Raw genomic sequence first — 21,591 nt, 5'->3', positions numbered from 1 at the left:
AACCAGCAATAAGGAATCGGATTATTTGTCGGTAGTTTATTTGAATTTATGGATCAGGCATAAATAAAAATGGAAAGCAGAAACGGCTAATTGTTAGCTATCCCCAGCGTTGCTCTATATACTTGCACAGTTTCATTACGGCGCAGATGTGGACAACTAAAAAACAGAACAGAAATACACTATTCAAACATTTTGACAAAAAATATGTCTTCTGCGGTTTTAAAATCAAGATGAACAATACAAACGACTAGAGCCGAAAAACACATAGATGGCAGTATCGATTGATTACAACTAAATTTTAGTGCCTAAACCTATGATATTTTTACTACAATTTAATGTCTATCATGTACAATTTTACATGAATGTTTTAGGCATTTCACAAAAATTGTATGCTTACTTTTAGGCACCACCAAAGAAAGGGCTTTTAGGTCTTTTGAAGTGAATGTCATATTTTTCAAATATAAAATTAAAAAAAAATCTCTCGACTGTATTGGGTATGAGGGTTCTTAGCCAAATAGTTGCACTGTTGCGACAATATCTTAGGTCGTGTTCAGCTGACCGAGATTTATTAGTCGCACCAATGTATTTTTTACGCTAATGCCCATCAATTTAATAAAAAATGTCAATAAAAGTTTTGATCACTTTTTGCATGCATCTTTTTGATCGATGTTTTTCCAGCTTCAGACCCAAAGATAAATACTTACTTATTGTAAAAATGGCGCCGCAAGTACAAATAGCATAAACATAGCTGAGAATTTTTCCACACTTGAACAACCTTTTTTTGTCCTGTTTAGGAATATAAACGGAAATAATGTTGGTTACAATTTAACTAATCGTTACTTACCTTTTTTTCCCCAATCAGCATTAAAAGCCCCGCGGCTATATAACTTAAGCCTATAAGAAGTTGCCAAACAGCAAATTGGTAATATCCGCCAGGGTTCCTTAGCAGCATTATAATTCCCGCCACAATGCTTAAAGTCCCAAGTACGATGCACCATATAGTATAGAATTTGGCGCAGCACTCTGGTGAATAGTTTTCGCAGGACTGGCACATTGTCAAACCGATTTAAAATAATTTGTCTTTCGTAGCTATATATGTACAGTGTACACAGTGTGGAAAACAGACTTTAACTGGCTGAAAAATGTTCATGGACTCATGAGCTTTTTTTCTAAGTGAACTATATTGAAAAAAATTAAAATATTTGACTTGATACTTCTGAGACTTTGTTCTCAACTAGCTCTAGCATAGGTACATGTACATTTTTTTTAGAACAGTTTAAATTTTGTTGAAAATACGCGTAAAAAAAGAAGATTAAAACAATTTAAAAATTCCTATTCTGCACGCTGCGATAGGCCAATTTTCAAATACCAGGCTGAAGTGGGCCAAATGGGAACCATTTAAAAGTGTGCTTAATTAATTTTCGTCACAAAAATTTATTTTATTAAGCAATTTTTAGTTCTGCCGGCCAGAGTTTTTTAAGACTCGAAAATTTTACACATTTTAGATCACATTGCACTGCTTTTCTTTTCCGACAAAATGTCCTGTACAGGGATAAACATTAACACATTTCTAATATGACAGATACCACTTACCTTAACAAGCATAGACATAAATCGAAATGGAAATCGGATACGATTAATTGTTAGCTATCTCCCAGCGTTGCTCTATATACTTGCACAGTTTTATTACGGCGCAAATGTGGACAACTAAATGCAAATACAGAAAAAAATGTATGAAAGCAAAATGCAACTGGTAGTGCTTTCATGTGCACTCATTATACTTGTAGTTATATTATAATTATGTGAACACAAATACTTGTAAAGTATATAGTATAACAATATAAATATGTGGACAGATAACGGTATCAATTGATTGTTTTTTGTTGTTATCCGAACGTGCTGGTAGGGCCAAGATTTCGACCATTTTTTCTGCAACTTTGGCCAGTTTTTCCAGGTTGTTTTCCTTTCAGATGGTTAGAATCAGACGAATATTCTGTGTCATTTCAAAAAAGAAATAGTGTACGGATTATCGAGCAAGAGAGCCTTCAGCGTGTCAAACTGTTTAGCCAAGGAGACATCTCCGACCCTATAAAGTATATATATTCTTGATCAGCATTACTAGGAGAGTCAATCTAGCCATGTTCGTCTATCCGTTCGTTTCTACGTAAACTAGTCTATATGCGTGCAAATTTACCAAAAATTTTCTTCCTGTCCCAGGTAGTATAAAAGTCGGAACGAGCCGGATCGGAAGACTATACGTATAGCTCTCATAAGAAAAATCAGAAAAATAAGTGAAAAAAATAAGTTCTTCAAATAAATAGTACAATTTTTATGTTTCAGAATTACGGTGTTAATTTTATTAAAATCGGCCGACTATAACATACAAAACCCATGGAAGAAAACCAAATATTAAAAAAAAAAATTTGTTTAAATGGATCTACTAGCCTATATTTTAGTTTTAATTAAAATTTCTTTTAAACATTGTAATAGTTTAATAATTCAGAACTACGCTTTTAGTTTATTAAAATCAGAAAACGATATATATATCACATAATTGAGCTAAAAATCATCTTAACTTCAATGTTTTTAAATATATACGCTTATAAATCGATATTAAGATGTTGTAATAGGGTGTATAAACTTTGGCTTTATTGTTACTGTTATTTTATTAATATTAGTTTGGTTATAATAGGAGGAGTTACAAGGCGTGAGGAGTTACAGAGACATAACAATAAATAAATATCTGAGTTAAGTTTTAAGTTTAAAGCTTTTCCGATAGGTGTTTTTTTTTTTACTTTTAGATTCTTATTGTTTTTTTGGGGGGATATTTATTTTTTTGTTCTTATTTTGAACAACAGGTAAGCCCAGCCAAATACAGGCTGCAGAAACTAAAATTATCACGACTTTTTCATCAATGTTGCTCTGCTAAGACCCAAAGATTACTTACTTATAGTAAAAACGGTCATTACAGAAAAAATAGGAAAGAAATAGCTGAGGATTTTTCCAAAATTGAACAACCCTTTTTTATTCTGTTAAAAAATAAAGTTAAATCAATATTGGTTAAAATAGAATAAATTGTAACTTACCATTTTATCGCCAAGCAGCAACAAAACTCCAGCGACCACATAAGTGAAGTCAATTATGACTTTAATAATAGAAATAATTCTATAAGTTTTATATCTGTCGCGTATTTTTTCGATGGTATCCCAGTCGTCACCGTCCCAATCAGCCCTTGAAAAAGTAAAGGGGTTGTCGATTTTATTTGTATAGTCAACTACCAAATAAATTGCGCCCGCAGTGAATAAGGCTCCAAGAATGATGCACCATATAGGATAGAATGTGGCGCAGCACTGTGGTGAAAAGTCTTCACAGGACTGGCACATTTTCAATTCGACTTTAAAATAATTTGTCTCCTTTCCTAGACAAATCACACTAAGTCTACGTCAACTATATGAAAATAAAATATTTGAACAAAGGCAACAGTACGTATGAGTGATAAACTTTACAGTCAATGCAGTGACCATAAATCGAATTTTTTTCTACTTTTTCTTTTTTGCAAGTCTTAAAATGCACCAAAGATTTTGTCATAATGTACAGTGTACACAGTGTGGAGAACAGACTTCAACTGACTGGAATATATTCATGAAGTCATAAGCTGAAAGGTGTACTGGTTTTGGAAAATAAAAAGCATTCGGCTTGATAGTTCTGAGACTTTTAATTTCGCAAATATTGTGATGACCCTTGTGACGAGTCCACAACTCATTTAGCACTAGCATAGGTACATGTACATGGGCTATAAATAATTTAAAGTATTCGCGGACTTCCGACTTTCGACTCCTGGACTCCGCTACTGTCCTCCAGTCCGCTGCACGTTGTCGAAGGGCACGAGTATGCCGGGCGGTCCGCCAAAGCGGCTCTCCGTCCGCCGGTTGCCGCCGGCCGGACGATCCCTGTGCTCCGTCTGCTGGCGGACCGGCTGGAAGGGTCGCGGCTCCGACTGGCTCTGTGGCGAAAGCACACCAGTGGGGGCGCCGAAGCCACCGTTGTAGCGACTTGGGTTCACAGTGGGCCGCGCCTTGTTCGCCTTCACAATGGTGCTGAACTCGTGCTGATCGCCGGCCACGTAGATGTCGGAGTGGGGGCTGGCACTGGAACCCGGTCCGGAGTTGGAGCCGGTGGGGTTGGTCGACTGTGGACGCAGTAGGCCCGCCGGGGCGCCAAATCCGCCCGTATACTTCCCTGTGTTGCTAACTGGCGCCGCAGTCTCCGCTGAGGGAAGGGAACAAACAAAGAACGGATATAGTAGTTAGACTCAATACATTGACAATACAATTTGACTGGACAAACTTAGTTAATTTCAATCTTCATGTTTTGGGACGGACAGATAATCAAGAAGAAAGAACGCTATAGTCAAATTCCCCGACATTTAGATACCCGTTACTCAGCCAACAAACTTCATACTTAGTATTTCCTCTACAAAACAATCGATGTTTAGGTGGCGCCATCTGTCGAAGTGTATATCCAACACTAGAAGCTAAGAGCGTGCAGCACCCCCACCCCCCACTAAAAGTTCTGTAATTCTTTCTCTCTCTCTCTCTTTCTCTGCTAGCAGCGGCAGAACAACGGCCGATCAGTGGCTAAGCAGCGGAAGAGGGGCGACAGAAAACTTCATAAACTCCATAAGTCCTAAAATAATTGCTCGATTACGAAAATTTTTGGCTCTACTTTACGAGTAAGGGGTACAAAAATGTATACCCACTACAACTGTTTGGCTAAGCAAATCTAATTGACTAGGGTCAATTCGATCACATGGTCCTGTTGATGCTTAGAAAATCGCTGCCCATCGATAACATTTTAATCGCGGATGTGGCTGCGTTACTACTTTGTTCTTTCAAGTGAACTGCGTTTTTTTAAATATGCAGTGACGTCATAATTGAAACTTTTCTAATAACTTCTAAAACACAGGTTCGATTTAAAAGATTTAAAGTGTGTCGATAGATATTAACCAAATAAACAGAATGACGTTACACAGTTCCGCGATTTGTGTTTATCCACTCTATCAGGATATCGACGTACATACAATTGGACTGTCAGACTGACGAACCTACCAGTTACCAGTTACGAGCTTTACAACAACTTTTACTCTACAAACAACGGGTATAAGTACAACTTGGGGGGCAGAAATGGGATCATCTGTACTCACTTTTACGCTGGACGCTGGCCACCGGCGTGCTGATGACCTTGCCCTCGTCGCTCTTGGTGTACTCGACCTTGCTGGGCGGGAAGGGTTCGCCGCTGGAGGGGCTGGCTGCCTGGTTCGGACTGTTCGCTGCTGGCTCGAAGCGGGCTGCAAAAGGCGTGACAGAGTTGGTAGTGGGAAGGGGAGGGGTCAGTTGTCCGGCATTGGAGACGGCGGCGGGGGCGAAACCGAAGGCGGAACCGGAACCGGAGACGGAGTCCGCGCGGTCAGCGGGCGGAATGAGCACTAGCGGTGGCTCCTCGCTGCTGCTGCTGCTGCTGCTGCTGGCTGGAAGCGGAAGCGTGACTTTGGATGGAAAAGCGGAGGGGGCGGGCGGGACGGTGGGGAGGCGTGGCTGGGTGGTGGGGGAACGGTTACTGCTGGCGGCTGGCCCAAAGTTGTCCGGGTCAAAGGGCACTCCGGGACCCACATCCGGATAGTCGAAGTCGCGCAGCCAGGCGGGAATGGTGGCCGAATCGAAGGGGTTGCCTGCGTCCAACTGGCTGGGAGTGGTGTTGCCAATGGCACTGCTGCTGCTGCCGCTGCCGCTGCTACTGGAGTCCTCCGGCGGAGTATCTGCATGGTGATTGGTGGTTGTGGTCAATTTCACTGGCGGTGGCTCTGGGTGGTGGTGCGCTTGAGTGCTGTGCGTGGGTGGTATTGGTGTGGGTGCTTTGGTCGGTCGCTGCGTGCTCGGACGTCGCGTTGTTGTAGTTGTGGTTGTACTTGTGCTTGTCGTTGTTCGTGGCGTGGTTGTTCTGGTTGTGGTTGTGCTGGTGGTTGTTGTGGCGGTGGTGGTGGTCGTTGTGGGCGCTGCCCTGGTTGTGCTGGTGGTCGGTGTTGGCTTGCTGGTGGGCGGTGGCGTCAGCTGAATGTTGCCCAAGTCGACGAACGGCTCGAAGGGCGGCTCCAGATCGTTGGCCAGCGTGTGGTTGTACTGATCGTTGTCGGCGGGCACCTCGAAAGTGACGGCCACGTCCAGGTCCGGATCGGTGACCTCCTGCAGCCATGTGGGCAGGGTGTAGGCGTAGGCCTCCTCGTTGTCCAGGCGATAAAAGGTGGCTGGGTCCTCGGTGGTGCCGGTGGCCCCGGTGGTGCTGGTTACCGGACTGGCAGTGGTGCGCGTCTCTGGTTTCGCTGTAGTGGTGCTGGTCGTTGTGCTTCTCCTGGTGGTTGTGCTGGTGGTTGTTGTTGCCTTCGTTGTGCTGGTGGTTGTGGTTGGTGCGTGAGTGGTGGTGCTGCGCGGCCTTGCTGTGGTGGAACTGCTCCTGGTGGTGCTGTAGTGGGCCGTGCCACGCTGGCGGTTCGGAAAGCGGCCCGGATTGGCAGGCGTGGTGCTGCCCACATGCGCATTGGTGCCATGCTCCGCCGGCCCATCCACTGGACTCAGGGCACTGCCACTGCTCAGGCTGAGGCGTATGTTGTGGCTAATGGGATCCACGATGCCCTGCACCTTCTTGGCCGGCTGCTGTTGCGCCTCCGTGATGATCGTGGGCTCCTGCGCCTGCTCATCCTGGACGTCCTCCTGGCGCTGGACATCCTGTGCCTCGTGCGGCGGCAACAGGTCCCAGGCGATCACACTGAGTGGCGCCGCATTGGCAGCCGGCTTCCAGTGCACTGGACCCCCAATGTCGGGGTCCTGGCGCTGCAACTCCCGGATATACTCGGGCAGGGATCCCTCCTCCTTGGCCGCCTGCGGAAGCGGCACCAGGTGCGCCTGCTCCACCTCCACTTCCGCGGCGGTCGTCGTGGTGTCGGGTGATGGATCATGGCGGGGCGGTGTTAGTGATGTGGCTGGAAGTGGTGCTGGTGCGGATGCTGATGCTGTGCCAGTGAATGAGTTCGGACTGCTGGGTTCCAGGCCCACAGCGATGGCATCTGGTTGGAGAGGATTCGGATTCGGAGTTGAGTATTTCGGGCAATTCGCGTTGGCTGGGGGCGGAGTGGTCGGGGCAGTGGAAGTGGAAGTGGGACTGGGACTGGGACTGGGACAAAGACTGGATTGGGAGCCGATCTGGGTAATGGGTGAGTCCTGGCCGGCGAAGGGATTTAGCTTGATCAGGGAGAAGGGGGGCGGGGCGTGGCGGTTACTGGGTGGTGCAATGGGGAACTGGCCGCCCAGCGAATCGCGCTTGGCCAGCTTGTTAGTGGTGCTAATGGGTGCGGCTAGTGCGGTGCGGGTGCTAGTGCTATTTGTACTAGTTATATTACTACTACTACTGTTTGTGTGCAGTGCTGTCGAGGCATTGGTTTCTGTTTCTGTTTTGTTTCTGTTTTCGTTTCTGTTTCGGTTTTCGTCCTGGTTGCCGTTCCCGTTTGCGTCCTGGTTCTGGAGGCACCGCCGGCAGCCGCTGCTCGCGTGAATGTCAACTCACCAATGTGCGGCGGCAGGAGATCATCGGCCGGTCGCCGGATCTCCGTGATCCCCGAGGCGTACGTGGGTATCTCGAACTGGACGCCCTGGGCGCTGACCACCTTGCGCCCGTCGGGCGTGTCGATGGGTCGCAGGGCGTCGATGGGGTTGCCGTAGCTGTCGATGGCCTTCGGCCCGACCCCGCCCCCCTGGGCGGCGCTGAAGGGCACGTCCGGCTGCAGCAGCGGCGGCTGCAGCTCTCGGGCGAAGGGCGACTCGCGCACATCTGTTGGAGGGGGAGCAGAATGTGGTGGGTCTCGTTGTGGCTGTGGCTGCGGCTGCTTCTTTCGAGCGTTTGCAAAAGCATGGCAAGCGGAAGTGTTCAAGTGGAAGTGGAAGTGGAAGTGGAAGTAGCAAGAGGATGTGGTAGAATGACAGAGTGAAACAGTCAGACCCTAATATAGCACCCTTCAAACTAAATCCTACTCAAGCTAAGAACTGACCTTTCATTTTGAAAAAAAAAAAAACACTTTTTACATCTAAGAAAAGTGCGTACTTTTTTTTTGGTACTACAAGTACTAATGAGAAAACATTTACTCCGAAAAAGGAAAACCACAATATTGGTTAGAGCTCACAAAAGCTTATAATCACTTCAAAATTCTCTGCTTAGCTAACTTAACATTTTGGTAATGTATTAACTATAAGTTTAACTTGAAATTTTAAGTGCTTAACAGATTGTTTAATAAATAATAGTTTTTAAAGCACTTTTTACCTCTAAGATAAATCCCTGTACTAACGAAATAGATTTAGTCCCAAAAAGGAAAATCACAATCTTAGTTAGAGCTCACAAAAGATATTGATCAAAACAAAACCATCTGCCAAGCTATCTAAACATGTTGATAATGTATTAACTAAAAGTTTAACTTGATATTTTAAATGTTTAATATATTCTTTAACAAGAAGTACACATTTTAATCTTGTCAGAATTCCGATTAGAACGGCTAAGCGAAATAATATCGATCACAAAATAATCATTATTTCTAAGCGATATTTTTTCCGCTTACAAATAAAAATTTTGATAAGAAAACTCAAAAATAATAATTATTCTGAACAAAACCTAAAAAAAAAAAACATTGCAGATTCGGAAAGATATTAAAATTAGCAACCAAACAATATAATTTAATTGATTATGGGGCTATTGGAAGTGGATGATTTTTTAGTTTGGAAAAACAAAATAATGATTATTTTCGGTACCTGGTTTTAAGTAATATGGAAAATAGATAAAATTTACATTTACTTTATAACAAAACTTCGCTCCTAAATGATCCAATTTTATGATTGCCATCAACTAACGATTAAAGCTTTCTATCCTTGAACATGTAGTTCATAGAAACATTTGTATATTTTTAGCAAAAGGGCTGTTGCGAGTAAACTAAACAATCCCAACTGAAATTCCCCACTGGGTGCATGCTTTGTATGGTGGGTGAGGAGTTTGTTCGGTGGCTATGCTGGCGATGGTGGTTGGGTGACAGATGAGGCAGCTGTGGGCGGCTCTTGGGCAATTTGGCTGCCGCGGCGGCTGATTGATTGACATTGACTGAGATGGGCCATACGTTTGCTGCTGCTGATGCTGATGCTGCTGCGGTTGTTGTGATGTGTGGCTGCTGTGCGGTGGTTACTGTTAGTTACACAAAGGTCTGCCACCAGATAAAATTCAATTTTAAAAGCTACCCAGGCAGGTTAGTCAATGTATGTGCATGTGCACGTGTGTTGGTGTGGGTGTGACAGGTGTGCAACCATCAAGTTCGTTGCCTAAGTCTTTCGTTTCAGCTGGTCATTGGAATCGAGCAAAAGGGCTTTAGGGCGTACAGTGCGTTTCATATCGTTGTACCTTGACTAACTGCTCATTAAAAATCAAAAATATAAAAAATAGCTGTGGGAAAAGAAGTGTTAAGCTATTTTATTGTTTAACTGAGTTGACCAATCCACTTAACTAAACCATATTGATAGCTGAAGTTTGTCTGCGACTATAAATTGATGTCTCTCTATATTTTTTTATCCAATTAACTTGTCACTTGCTTGGCTTTTTAAATAAATAATTTATTTGAATTATAATCAATGGCTCTATTTCTGCCAGTCGCTGAGCAAAGTAAATGCTGGCCTTACACTCGTGAAACGCACTTTGCAATTAGTGGATGGATTTTTATCAAATGAGACACTCATTGTTCTGCCACTGGGAGTCTGGGAATCGGGGAGTCCATGTGACAGGCCAGCAGCAGCTGGCTTTGACAGCAACAACAAGCGAATTAATGGCTAATGATTGCACCGACAACGATTTTGTTATTTTCACTTCGGGCATTGTGTCGCGCTCGTGCCGAGTGCGAATAATTAATAATTATTTACTTGGATATATGAGAGATTCTCAGCCAGCTTCTGATTTTTGATCTGCGCCTCGATTCCTGTTTACAGCGGAATAACTGAATAAATTGTTTGCCTATACTGTAGATGCGGAATATTTTAATTGGGCTGGCGCTGGGGAATTCTGGAAATGCGGTTTTTGCTCTGCGACAAACTCAACTCGTATGTGACTAAGCCAGATCGCGATGGGCGTTGCTTCGAATGCGCCTGCCCAGTCAGTTCCGGATGCTAAGCATCTTCCACATTCTCTGGCCATAAGCAATAGAGATTAATTTACATTTTGGAACGGGCTTGGCCGCCGATCAGGAAGCCCTCAACTTGAACTTTCGCCTGCAGCCCAGCCGCTCATAAATATGAGTGCTTAATAGAGATGGTGAAGATGATTAGCGTCACGGCTGGTGGCCAAAAGTGTTTTCGGATAACGCCGAAATAACTGAAATTTCCCCCCACTTCCGGCTCTGCCGCTGCTCAAGTTCAGGCCAATTAATTTAGCTTGTCTGCAGCGCCATCTTCATCTTCATCGACAACTCCATCGATGGATCCCCCGCCGCTTATGTTTAATGAATTTAATTTTTAATTGATTGACGGCTTCACGACATCTGCACCCACCTTAAGACAATGGGAATTTCAGCAGAAAACATTTTGCACTTGCCAATTTTACAGTTTGTTTACCATCTTCTTTACTTTGACATGTTTCTGTGCCTGGCCAACCTTCGCCGGAATCAGCAAAAAATTGTAATGGATTTTTATTAATCTTCGTTTATATCTATATCTTGCAGGCCTTGGAGTTATCGACTTATTGGGCTGTCTGCCTACACACAAGCGCCTAACGAAATGTGTCAAAAGCCGTGCCAAATCGCAAAATCAAAGTCGCAACTTGTAAATTATACTTTTTACTGTGAACCAAAATGAAACAAAGCGTGTTTATTGCACTTGAAATCGCCAAACAAAAATGCGATTTCATTTTGATTGTTTGAGAAATGTCAAGGGGAAAGATTAAGACTGAAACTGAAACCGAACTCTCCCATAATTGCATAAATATTTATGGCTTAGAATGGGCCCCAGAATTGGTTCTAATCGACTGGCTTTTGTCGGTCGCCTTTGAGGAGTTTGCAATAGATTGGCAAATCAGTGCTTGAATGTCGAAATCGAATTGGCGCTGCTCATGTGTCTACATATCTTCATCTATATCCATAACTGGTTGATATCCCATTGTGTTTTAATTACGATAATCTGCGACTGAATCATAAATCAAGCCACGCGAAAGTGAGGCACGATTCCCTATTTCAGATCCGTGCGAATTCGCTAATTATCACGTACGTGAACGGGTCCATTCATTACGATGGGTTCATTGATTGCCGAATATGTGAAATATAACTATTTCATGCCACTAGTCGCAGATCCATTAAGCCCCAATGATATTTCCATCATTGGTGCTTTAAGCGAGCCCAGAGAGCTCATGAATTTGCCTTAATTGTTATTGGCCAATTAGCCCGGCTAGTTGGTCAGTGGGTTTTGCCAAAGTCCGCGAGATGCTGCACAATTTTCTCGTGTTTTCATTCTCGAATTTCGTGGCTTCTTGTTTGCGGCCCCATGACCCAAAAACAGCGCCACAACATTAGTCTCTAGTTGGTGTAAACAACTTAGTTAACAGAGCGTCTTGACAAAAGCGTCGCTAAATTTATAGACTACATGGACCCCTCTAGGGAACCCATCCGAGGGGTCGTTTAACCCCTCCTTTAACCCCCGAACGCCAAGAGGAAGCCTTGCCAGTCACGTTATCCGCGGCTTACGTAACTTGCCCACTTGCTGGGGCTCTGCAGTTCGGTTTTGGGTCTCGGATTTCTTTGGGTCTCTTCACATCGGCTCTTCTCGAATTTCGTTTTTCTTACGGCTTTGCCTTTGGGAACAGCGCGCTGTTTGTTTTTGCAGCGGCTACCTGATTTCGCTTTCAACCCAAAAAAAAACTTAACGACCGGCGCCCAGTTCTTCAGTTTGTTTGTCAAACAAAAACAGCTTAAGGCTGCCTGCAGTCAAAGGCTCTTCAGCGGCGAAGGCTAATTGCAGGCCTAAGCCTTCGAGACAAGTCAGCAGACTGCACTCGAAATAGCTATGGTAATGAAGATGCTCCACTGACAACAGTTAACTTATAAAAAAAAAACAGGCAATAAATAAAGGTTATATTTGAAAGGAAACGCCTTTTTCTTGTTATAAAAGGGATGTATCTACCTGATCACCTGATGTTTGAGGCAATTTGCCTTTAAATACCTTATACCTTTAAGGTGTAGCCTTTTTATGTTACACTTTTCTAAGCTTTCTGAACTTAATTTCATTGAGTTTCAGACCCAATGATTTCGCCGTCTGTGGCTGCAACTGTCTTTAGTCGTTAGCTGGGGGATAACACTTGTCTCATAGCCGATGTGGGTCATGATCACGATCACGATCGAAGTTCACTGCGGCCTGAGAACGAACTTGTGTGCAGGTGAGTTTTGGTAATGCAAATGAGGTGCGTTTGATGAATGCTTTAAAGTGGCTGTAGTTTTGAGTGAAGAATCTGAACTTCTTACAGATATTGACAGACAGAGGGGGAGGGGAGAGGGACTTGGGCTCAGAGTATAACTTAGTAGGGTTATGGTAAAATCGTAAAATTAGTTACAGATATAAAACAAATTGAAAGGAAGCATCAAGCTGTGGGTGCTAACAGAACCGTTGATCTTTAGGTTGGAGAACGTTTTCAAATGGTAACGCCTCTAAAACAGGTTCGACTGGCATATTATTTATGCGGGACATTTAATAAGTTTACAATTTCTTATATCACCCATAAACTTGTAGCTTCCTTTACAAAATACGCAATAAGCACACATAACATTCAAAACGTAAGCCGCAAATAGGAAGAGGTAAAGACAAAGAAAGCGCGAAAGATCACTGATCCACTGATCGGATTCGCATGCCAGTGCGATATTGATAGCGTAATCGTCAATGCAATCGCAATTTCCTTAGTTAGTTTGTCTATATGTGTCTTTAATGTAATACCAGGCCTTCCAACGGCGAAGTCGGCGCCGATGATCAGCAGCAGCATAACGGTAAGGCTAATGCTGCCACCGCATCGTGGCTTCGGATCGATCTGCATTATCGTGGGTGAGCTGGTGTTTCGTGTTTATTATTATTGTTGATTTCGGGCCTCTCTGAATTTGTCACGCAATTAACAATTTAGAATCGGGCATTGCCCAAAGACGAGCCGGAATAATTATCGCGTAGGAGCCCGACTAACAATGATCGCGATGACAAAACCGCAGACGCAATCGAAGCCGACAATATATAATGTGTAATATTTTAACCGCCTTTTCTCAATCGAAAAATCCGCGGCACGATATCACGATCACTTTGGGCGGCGCGAGCGAGAGGGTGCTATGCACGGCGGGCGGGAGCGAGTGAGAGATCGGAGGTCGTAGTTGGAAGATGCGCGATGCGCTCGAGCGAAACACGTCCGTAGCTCACGGATTCTGCGCTTTCAATAAACTTGGCCAAGAGCCGCTGCTCGGAGCTCGACTCGGCTGCGGCAGCGACGCCGGCAGAGCCGCCGACGTCAACTGCGACTTCGCCAGAGTCCCCCCAGAAAATAAGCTAGGGGAATTATGAAATGCTATAGCAAGAAAGTTTCACACCCCCGTTTAATTAATTTTCTATTTTTTACTACTATACTATCCACCGGAAAAACAGTGCAAAACAATTGCCTTAATTGCTCAGATGCTGGCGATCAGATTTTTTTTTGCATACTGGTTTGTCGCCACAGTTTGACGCATTGCCAATGACGTTCAAGGTCAGCCGCGCAACCTGAACGTAAGAGCTTAACCCCCTAAACACCAATCTTTAAGTTTGTTATGGTAGGCTTCTCTTTAAAAGCAGAGAAAGGTAAAAGGGACTCAAGAAAATATTTATTTAACATTATGAATAAGAAAAAATAACACACAGAATGAACCACATAAAGCATACCATCCTTATGCCTTTTTTTATATTTATATATATTTAGTACATCTCTTCTTACTATTATTGAAAATTTGAATTTTTTTAAGTTTATATATGTCTTATAACTATATCTTACAGATTTAGCTTTTAAAACATATTAATTTAAAACTCTACCACTATTTTAAGACTATGCATTTCTGTTGACTTGTTTTTATTGTTCCATATAAATCACTTTGTTTTATAATGGGTTAACATTAACATTCAGCTAACAGCCGCCTAACATTAGTGCTATTCTCCGGATGATTTACAAGACAATAGCTTAAGAGTCTCTCAAATAGACACAACTTTCGCATAAATTAAACACACACGAAATGCAAATTGATATTGAAAACGAATGTGCTCAGTTCGGTTTGTTTATTTTGACAGGTTTGACTTGATTTTCGGAAAGTATTATGCTAACAATGCATAAGTTATGTGTCTCATATGTCACAGATTCGCAAGATCCTGTTCCCCCAGCAAGTTCTTAAGTTCTTGTACCCGGCTCTGATCAATTCATAAATATTTGTTGATCGAAAGATCACGGCGTTGACATAAATATATTTCAGCCTTGCCTGTTTGCCTCATTGCATTGGGTTTTTGACTGGGCTGAGTCAGAACCGATCGATCAGACTTTTGGCAGATCAATAAAGATGCGTTGAGTTGATCTGCGGTGTCAGTGATCGATGAACTTTTGGCATTTCAGACGCCCGGCGGTTAACGCGATCGGTGATTAGATCATCTTGTCTCATGATCATATGGCGATAATATATAAGCGATCTTCAGAAATTCTTTTCACTGATTTTTCCTATCACGTCCTTGAATAACCATCTCCCAATAGTCTTCACATTTAAATGCGTTTTTGATCGCATTCGAAAGCCAGCCGTGACCATATCTTCGGATGTCTCTGGAATGTATGTAATTATCATTTGGCCTGAGCAAAACTTTTATTTCTCGCCCATCACAAAAAATTATGTCAGCTTATTGGTTCCGCATTTGAGCATTTGTACCGGCATTTGGCTTTTGACGATCCAAGAGCCAGTTTCCTAGCCTCTTGATGGTCCAGCAAGGGGCGTAGATTTAGCAAAAAGGGGTTGTGGTTTAAAATAATGGTAAAAAATTTTTTTGCTCTTTAGGAAAAAAATATTCACTATGTGCTCTACCTACAAAACATAAATTTTAAACAAAAAAAGCTTGTAGTTTTAAAGTAAAAAAATAATGGCTTAAAAGAAAGATAAATATGTAGGGAAGAATTAATAAAATTAAGTTTTGTTAAAATATACTTTTGAATGACAAAAATATTTTATAAAAATAATTGCAATATAAAATTTAACAATGAATGTTTAAAAGAATACAAAAACGAACAAAAAGAATTATCGTAAACAATATTTACCTTGTATTTCTATATGCCGGCATAGAATACCCTTTAAACATACAAATATTTATAATATGATTTGTAATTTTAAGCTTTTTAAATCAAAAATCTAGCACATGCAGATTTGTTTAGGCAGTGAAATTTTATAACTAACACTTCCTTTTGGTCCAACCCCTTGGTTTTTTTTTTCAAAATAATGTTTTCGGTCCAACAGTAAGAAAAATAATAGGACAACAAATTAACATACTTACATCAATACAACATCGTATCTAGTATTTCAAGGACGTTTCGAACTAATGGTAAAAAAAAATTAGCTTATTCTATCCGATAAGTTCTTAGAATAACTTGTAAAAATTGAGGAGAATATTAAACAGGTTTTTTTAATGCTTTTTTTTCTTTGTGAACTTACAAATTTTTGGTTATGATTTTTATTTTCAAACTGTTAGCTTGAAAATGTTACCAACCATGCTATCCTCTTGAAGTTGTCTTCTCAAGACCAACACCCCCCTTTGGCCCACGCCCTTGGGGCGCACTGCGATGTCAATGATTGCCCAGTTGGCTGGGGCATCGGCGTCGGGAATCACGGCTGTTATTATTGTTACAATTACAACAAAGCTATTGCCAAATGGGCTGCGATCCCGGCAAATGGCCAACGGTAGCTGGGGGCCTTTGTGGATCTCGGCGCGAGCACCTCCGCCCATAAATCAAATCGCTTAGGGACGCACAAAAGGGGCCAAGCTGAGACAATGCCCATCAATGGGCGTCTGGCGTCGAAGAAGTAATCAAAATTGTATTACGAAAACAAACGTTTTTATACATTTCAGCTCGCTTCGTTTCGTTTCGTTTCGTTTTGTTTGTCCTCTTCGGTTTCTTTGGCCGCAACAATGGCAACACGCTGGCATCTTGGAAACTGCAAAGTCAGCTCAGAGCAGCAACAATGCGCGCCACATATTATTTACTTTAATAGAGTCGGCTCAGTTGGGAAATGTCGCCGCGACCCTTCACCCAAAGCGCCTTATTAATTGTTTATCGTCATTAATGTCACACCACAAACGCCAACGGTTTTTGCTCCATGCGAAATTCGACGTGTAGTTCGAATGGGGGAAGCCGTTATATATACCTATTTGTATATAATATAAACTTGCAAATTTCAAATGTATATATTTTTGTTAACTCGTCGTTTTTACCATAATAGTTTGCAACTGCTAACTGAAATATAAATCTGTTGAAAAAAACATTTTTTTTTCCAATAAGAGTTATCACAATAAGTTTTCTAATTTTTAACCCTACTAATAGAACTGAGATCAGAAGAGTTGCATTACTGATCTGTGATCACTAATTTAAGCTTCATAGTCTATAAACAGGACCCTGCAATTAAATTAGAATTATTTTTAATTCTGCATATATGAGTATTCATTTTGCATACTATAGGGTATATTTATAAAAAAAGTACTTTAAGTAATCCTCACATTCAGAAAAGTATCAGTTATAAAATGATTGATTTAAACAAATTGCATCTTCATTTATCTTGCTGAAATTAAAAACCACTATGTATTTCTGGTTTGTGATATTTTATTTAAAATTCTGTACGAGTTTATTTTGAGCATTTGAAGTCTCATCCCAAAACAACAATTTCAACAATGAACGAAACATGTCTCGCAATTACTGTTTGCCAAATTGTTTATGTTATTAACGATTTCGCAACCAGTTTCGTATCAATAAAATTCAATAAAATGCAATTTGCCGAGTGCAGCCCACATGGAAAATGTGTTTTCGAAAAACAACATCAAGCCGAAAACAGTCGAAAAGTCAAACGAAAAAGCGCGGCGGGGACCAGTTTGCATTTTGAATGCTGAACCAGTTGGTTCACAACGACAACATCGGGCGCATCTTCTGTAAAAACAACAACATTTTTATTGCAAAAATATTGAAAAATGCGTTGACAACAACAGCAACCACATGCCATACATATGCGTATACATAAATCTTTTGCTTTTGTTGGTCACCGTGACCTTAACACAAATTTTAATTTTAGTATTATATCCACCGACTACGTGCATCGGGTTTTTTCTGGTCCCCCGAGACGGGATGGTCTTTCATTAATAAAAATTCCCTGGCGGTCGAGAGATCTGCATGAGTCACCTGGCTTGGGTACAGAATATATGGCGGTTCATTGAAACAAAACCCGAAAATACCCAAACACAATAACAAGACAATAACAAGGGGCGATAGAAAAGATACAAACGAAATCAATTAATATTCTGTCTCGTTGACGGGTTCTCTGTGAGTTGATGCTAATTTGCGTGGGTTTTTTTTATCCCATAATCGAGCGTTCACACATAAGCTTTGATCTGAGAAGAAAGTCAAGAATAACCAGAACGGGTTTGAGTAGCTTAGCGTAGTCCCCTGAAGTCTTAGATCTGACCTTTTTGATTGCCTTGGACGAGCATTTTTGCAGTTATTAATGGATTCCGTTTGATTCGCTTGCAGATAAGGAAAATGTAATTTATTTTTGATTTATGTGAAAACCGTTACGGTGAGCAAAATACCGTCGTATTTTGACCACTGTAAACGGTAGTGTGACCAGGCAGTGTATGAACTTGTTTTGAAAGTTATCGATAACATTCTATTGGGCGGGCTTTCAAAGTTGTACAATAAATGATTCCCAAAACTTGTCTTTGTTGTTGCACTGGCAGATGACTGGATGGATTATAATAAAAGCTCAAACGCTTTAAAAAACTCTTTAAAGAAGATATATAAAATGAAATGGTATTCTTAACTGATGTCTGGTATTTTTTCTTTGTTTATTTGGGGCCGCACCTGCGGTCACACTTTGGGGCAGAATTTTTACTCATTTGCATTGGCCCTTGGAAAACCACAACAAAAGTTAAGGATCGACAACCAAATGAGCTCCCTGTTCCGCAGCCTGAACCACTTTTCATCCAAGCGTGAAAGTGTCGTGAAGGAGGCGCTCATCAATACACTGAACGAAAATGCCCGCGAGATCGAGTTCGAGGTGAAGCAGAAGAGTTTGGGTGAGTTGTGGGTACTCCCCCGGAAATTGTCACTAATTGTCTGTTGCTCTCAGAGGTCCTGGGTCTGTGCGAGCAGACCAGTGCCCTGTGCTCCACTCTGGAGGCCCTGTTCCTGCACGGCCTGAAGGACTCCTTCCTGTCCGCCACCTTCAATGTCATCGCTGGCGACGTGGAGCGCAGGCCCGACCCCAGCTTCTGGTCGCCCTGCATGGTGTTCATGCACAAGCAGGTGATCGAGCAGGTGCAGGGCCTCAGCCAGATACCTCCGAGATCGGCCAGTGCCGGGCCTGGGTGCGCCAGTCCCTCAACGAGTCCGTCTTCTCCTCCTACCTGAACAACATGCGCAAGAACGGGTCCGCGTTGTCGCAGTACTACAAGCGGAACGCCCTGGTCAGGGACTCCGACGGCCTGGAGACGGCCGCTAAGATCATGGAGAGCCTGGAGGCCTACGTGCAGTTCGACCTGCCCGTCAACTCCAGTCTGCTGAACAACTGGCCCGACTTCTCGCTGCAACTATCGGATCTCTGGACGCCCGCACTTAAATCCTGTCCGGTAGGTTAGGGATTATAATCCTATGTCCCTTAAGATACCTTAATTAATGCTCCCAGGATCCTGTCTGTATAGTAGTCTTTCAGAGTGAGCCCAAGTGCTAGAATATTTAGATCTATGTGGTCAAATAATTCCTCTAAAAGAAGTTTTATCTAAATTTACCTATATAATATGCTTATTTGAAAAACCAGCAAAGGCCTTTTTTAAATAATCCTAGCCCGTACAGAATAGAATATACTATCTTAGAATTATTCTTTAAGGGTCTTAAGTTCTAGAATAGTTCAGTCTTTTCGGTCAAATTAGTCTTTAAAAGTAAGCTTTACCTACATTGATTTGTAATCTTTTATAGGAAAAACCTTTCAACATACAAGTTTGTTCCTTTATATTAAGATAAGTTAATGTTTGAGGCTATTAGCTAACTAGTAAATAGGAGAATTACCAACTTATTACCCATCTGCTTGTCGAGATTGACAATAGTGTTTAATTTAAATTTAAATTTTTATGGTTGAGCTGAGCATTATGAAAATATTAATTGAGCTTTCAAATTATAAGATTTTTTTGTTCAAGAGATTTTTAAAAGGAATTTTTAAAACTGACCTAACACATAATATGTGTTATGCTAGTCTTCTTTAAACGTAGAAGTAAAAAAAGCATCTGGTATGCCATATTATCGCGAACAAGTTTTAAAAATATATTGAGATAAGTAAAAGTACAAGATTATTTATACGAGAAACTCCAACTTTGCTTCCTTTTGAAGTCAACTAAACGGAGTGCTTCTCTTGCAGATAAGCAGCGGCGTTGACGTGGCCAGTTCACTGGGTTCCGATATCATAGCCATACCCACGCCCCAGCCCCTGCAGACCAACGAGCTGTTCACGGACTCCATCTCCAACAGCCCCTTCAGCCGGAGCGGCAACTTCGGCGTGCCCGATCTCAGCCAGCGCGAGAACCTTGATCTGCTAATACAGAAGTTTGACGAGATGGATGTGATAAGCGAGGAGCAGACACCCGACGAAGCAGCGGGAGCGAGTCAAGCTGCAGATCCGGAAGTTCCATCGGGTAGTAGGCTGAGGACCCGCGAAAAGTCCAAGCGTCAAATGGATCACTCCTCCCAGGGCAGCAACTCGCTGTCTAATCTGATGCAGACCTCGTGGTCTGGCGACCTGGACACAGCACACACACCCACCTCGCCCACCGATGATCTCTCGGGATCGAGGTTCTTCCAGCGATCTGTGAGCGTGAGTAGCGCCGTCAGTCTGCGTTCCCCCAACACGGACAGGTGCAGCTACAATGCCCTGCTCCGGAAGCATGAGAGCAACCGGGAGAGTGGAGCCGGATGGTCTGAGATCTGGGAGAAGTTCCGGGCCAGTGCTTCGAACCCGAATGTGGCCCAACCGCAGCGTGAGAGCGATCCGCCCGTTTCGGAAGACTTGAGTGATCTGCAGTCACTGGATGTGAGTGAAAGAGAAACTACTCCTTAACCAAAAAAAGCAATGTATTTTCCCCGTCTTAGACCAACTCAGAGTTCGAGCTGCTCACCTCCGAGTTTGACCTGGTGGAACTGCAGCAAATGGTGGCCCAATTGTGCCAGCTACCACGCGAACCGGGTCTGGATGCCCAGGGGTTCCTGTGCAAGAGCTGTCAGCACCCACTGGGCATAGGTTACTCCAACTTTCAGTGAGTATAGATCTAGATTCCCACGAGACCCAACTATAGCTAAATATTTCCCCTTTAGAGTTTGCGCCTTCAGTGGCAGTTACTACTGCAGCAGCTGCATGGATGTGGAGATGCAACTGATACCCGCTCGCATCATCTACAACTGGGATTTCCGGAAAGTACAGCGTGAGCAAGCGGGCAGCAACCTTTCTGGCCGAGTTCCGTTCACACCCGTTCCTGGACATGCAGTTACTGAACCCCAGGATCTACTTTGCCTCCGATGCCATGGCTGAATTGCAATCCCTGCGTATCCGACTGAACTTCATACGGGCCTATTTGTACACCTGTGCTCCGAGCAGCATAGACCTGCTGCAGCATCAGTTCTCGGGCAGGGAATACCTGTACGAACACATTCACCTGTACTCGATAGCAGATTTGGCGCTGATTCAGCGCGGTGTACTGTGCCAGCAGCTGCAGAAGGCATTCAAGCTGGGCGAAGCGCATGTGCTGAAGTGCAGACTGTGCCATCTCAAGGGATTCATCTGCGAAATCTGTCAGAGTCCAAGGGTGCTGTATCCGTTTCACATTAGCACCACCTTCAGGGTAAGTCACATTGCTAGAAATCTTTTCAGTTTCTAACGATTTTCCATGTCTTTTTCAAGTGCCTGACCTGTGGAGCCGTTTTCCACGCCGAGTGCCTGAATGACAAGCAGCCTTGTCCGAAATGCGATCGAATACGCAAACGCGAGGATCAGGCTCTGCAGGAGGCAGTGCAATGCCTCAAGACCAAGAACGAGGTGGCCTAAGAGCAGCCATATTTAGTATTTAAATGCGAACAAGTGCGATTTGTTATTAAATTTAACCACGGAAAGGCTTTACTCTACATTTAATCTAGAAATAAGAATAAGGCTAAATTGTTATGGCTTGTAAGCATTTACACTTACTCAAATACAAGGCACAGCTT

General features: G+C 42.9%; 3 protein-coding genes across 3 annotated transcripts; 1 reads left to right on the top strand and 2 right to left on the bottom strand.

Annotated features, from left to right (window-relative positions):
* Positions 1 to 3,472, bottom strand: LOC128256627 (uncharacterized). Its single transcript, XM_052987118.1, has 6 exons — positions 3,087 to 3,472; positions 2,948 to 3,029; positions 1,594 to 1,707; positions 845 to 1,542; positions 705 to 786; positions 1 to 156 (listed from the first exon to the last, which is right to left on the bottom strand). Exons 1-3 carry the CDS (start codon positions 3,381 to 3,383, stop codon positions 1,637 to 1,639), a joined length of 450 nt encoding a protein of 149 aa, XP_052843078.1. The 5' UTR covers positions 3,384 to 3,472; the 3' UTR covers positions 1 to 156; positions 705 to 786; positions 845 to 1,542; positions 1,594 to 1,636.
* Positions 3,473 to 3,696: 224 nt separating this feature from the next.
* Positions 3,697 to 13,536, bottom strand: LOC128256621 (mucin-5AC). The gene is given in 4 exon segments (XM_052987109.1): positions 3,697 to 4,269; positions 5,204 to 7,520; positions 7,523 to 7,878; positions 13,044 to 13,536. Coding segments are annotated over 4 exon segments (3,192 nt in total). The 5' UTR covers positions 13,141 to 13,536; the 3' UTR covers positions 3,697 to 3,847.
* A 4,659-nt stretch (positions 13,537 to 18,195) lies between these two features.
* Positions 18,196 to 21,492, top strand: LOC128256745 (uncharacterized). The gene is given in 8 exon segments (XM_052987283.1): positions 18,196 to 18,422; positions 18,476 to 18,679; positions 18,682 to 18,974; positions 19,757 to 20,425; positions 20,485 to 20,648; positions 20,707 to 20,803; positions 20,805 to 21,230; positions 21,290 to 21,492. Coding segments are annotated over 8 exon segments (2,127 nt in total). The 5' UTR covers positions 18,196 to 18,292; the 3' UTR covers positions 21,434 to 21,492.
* The last annotated feature ends 99 nt before the right edge of the window (positions 21,493 to 21,591 follow it).

The sequence above is a fragment of the Drosophila gunungcola genome (genome assembly GCF_025200985.1).
Source record: "Drosophila gunungcola strain Sukarami chromosome 2R unlocalized genomic scaffold, Dgunungcola_SK_2 000027F, whole genome shotgun sequence".
NCBI lineage: Eukaryota > Metazoa > Arthropoda > Insecta > Diptera > Drosophilidae > Drosophila > Drosophila gunungcola.
This window is presented reverse-complemented; position numbering and strand designations above follow the sequence as displayed.

What these genes read in the sequence shown, in the direction of transcription:
- LOC128256627 (XM_052987118.1), bottom strand. Translation starts at nt 3,383, where the DNA reads ATGTGCCAGTCCTGTGAAGACTTTTCACCACAGTGCTGCGCCACATTC. An exon ending in TGCTGCTTGGCGATAAAATG is followed by an intron (nt 3,030 to 3,086) that starts GTAAGTTACAAT and finishes ATTTTTTAACAG; the next exon opens with AATAAAAAAGGGTTGTTCAA. An exon ending in AATGACCGTTTTTACTATAA is followed by an intron (nt 1,708 to 2,947) that starts GTAAGTAATCTT and finishes ATTTGCATTTAG; the next exon opens with TTGTCCACATTTGCGCCGTA.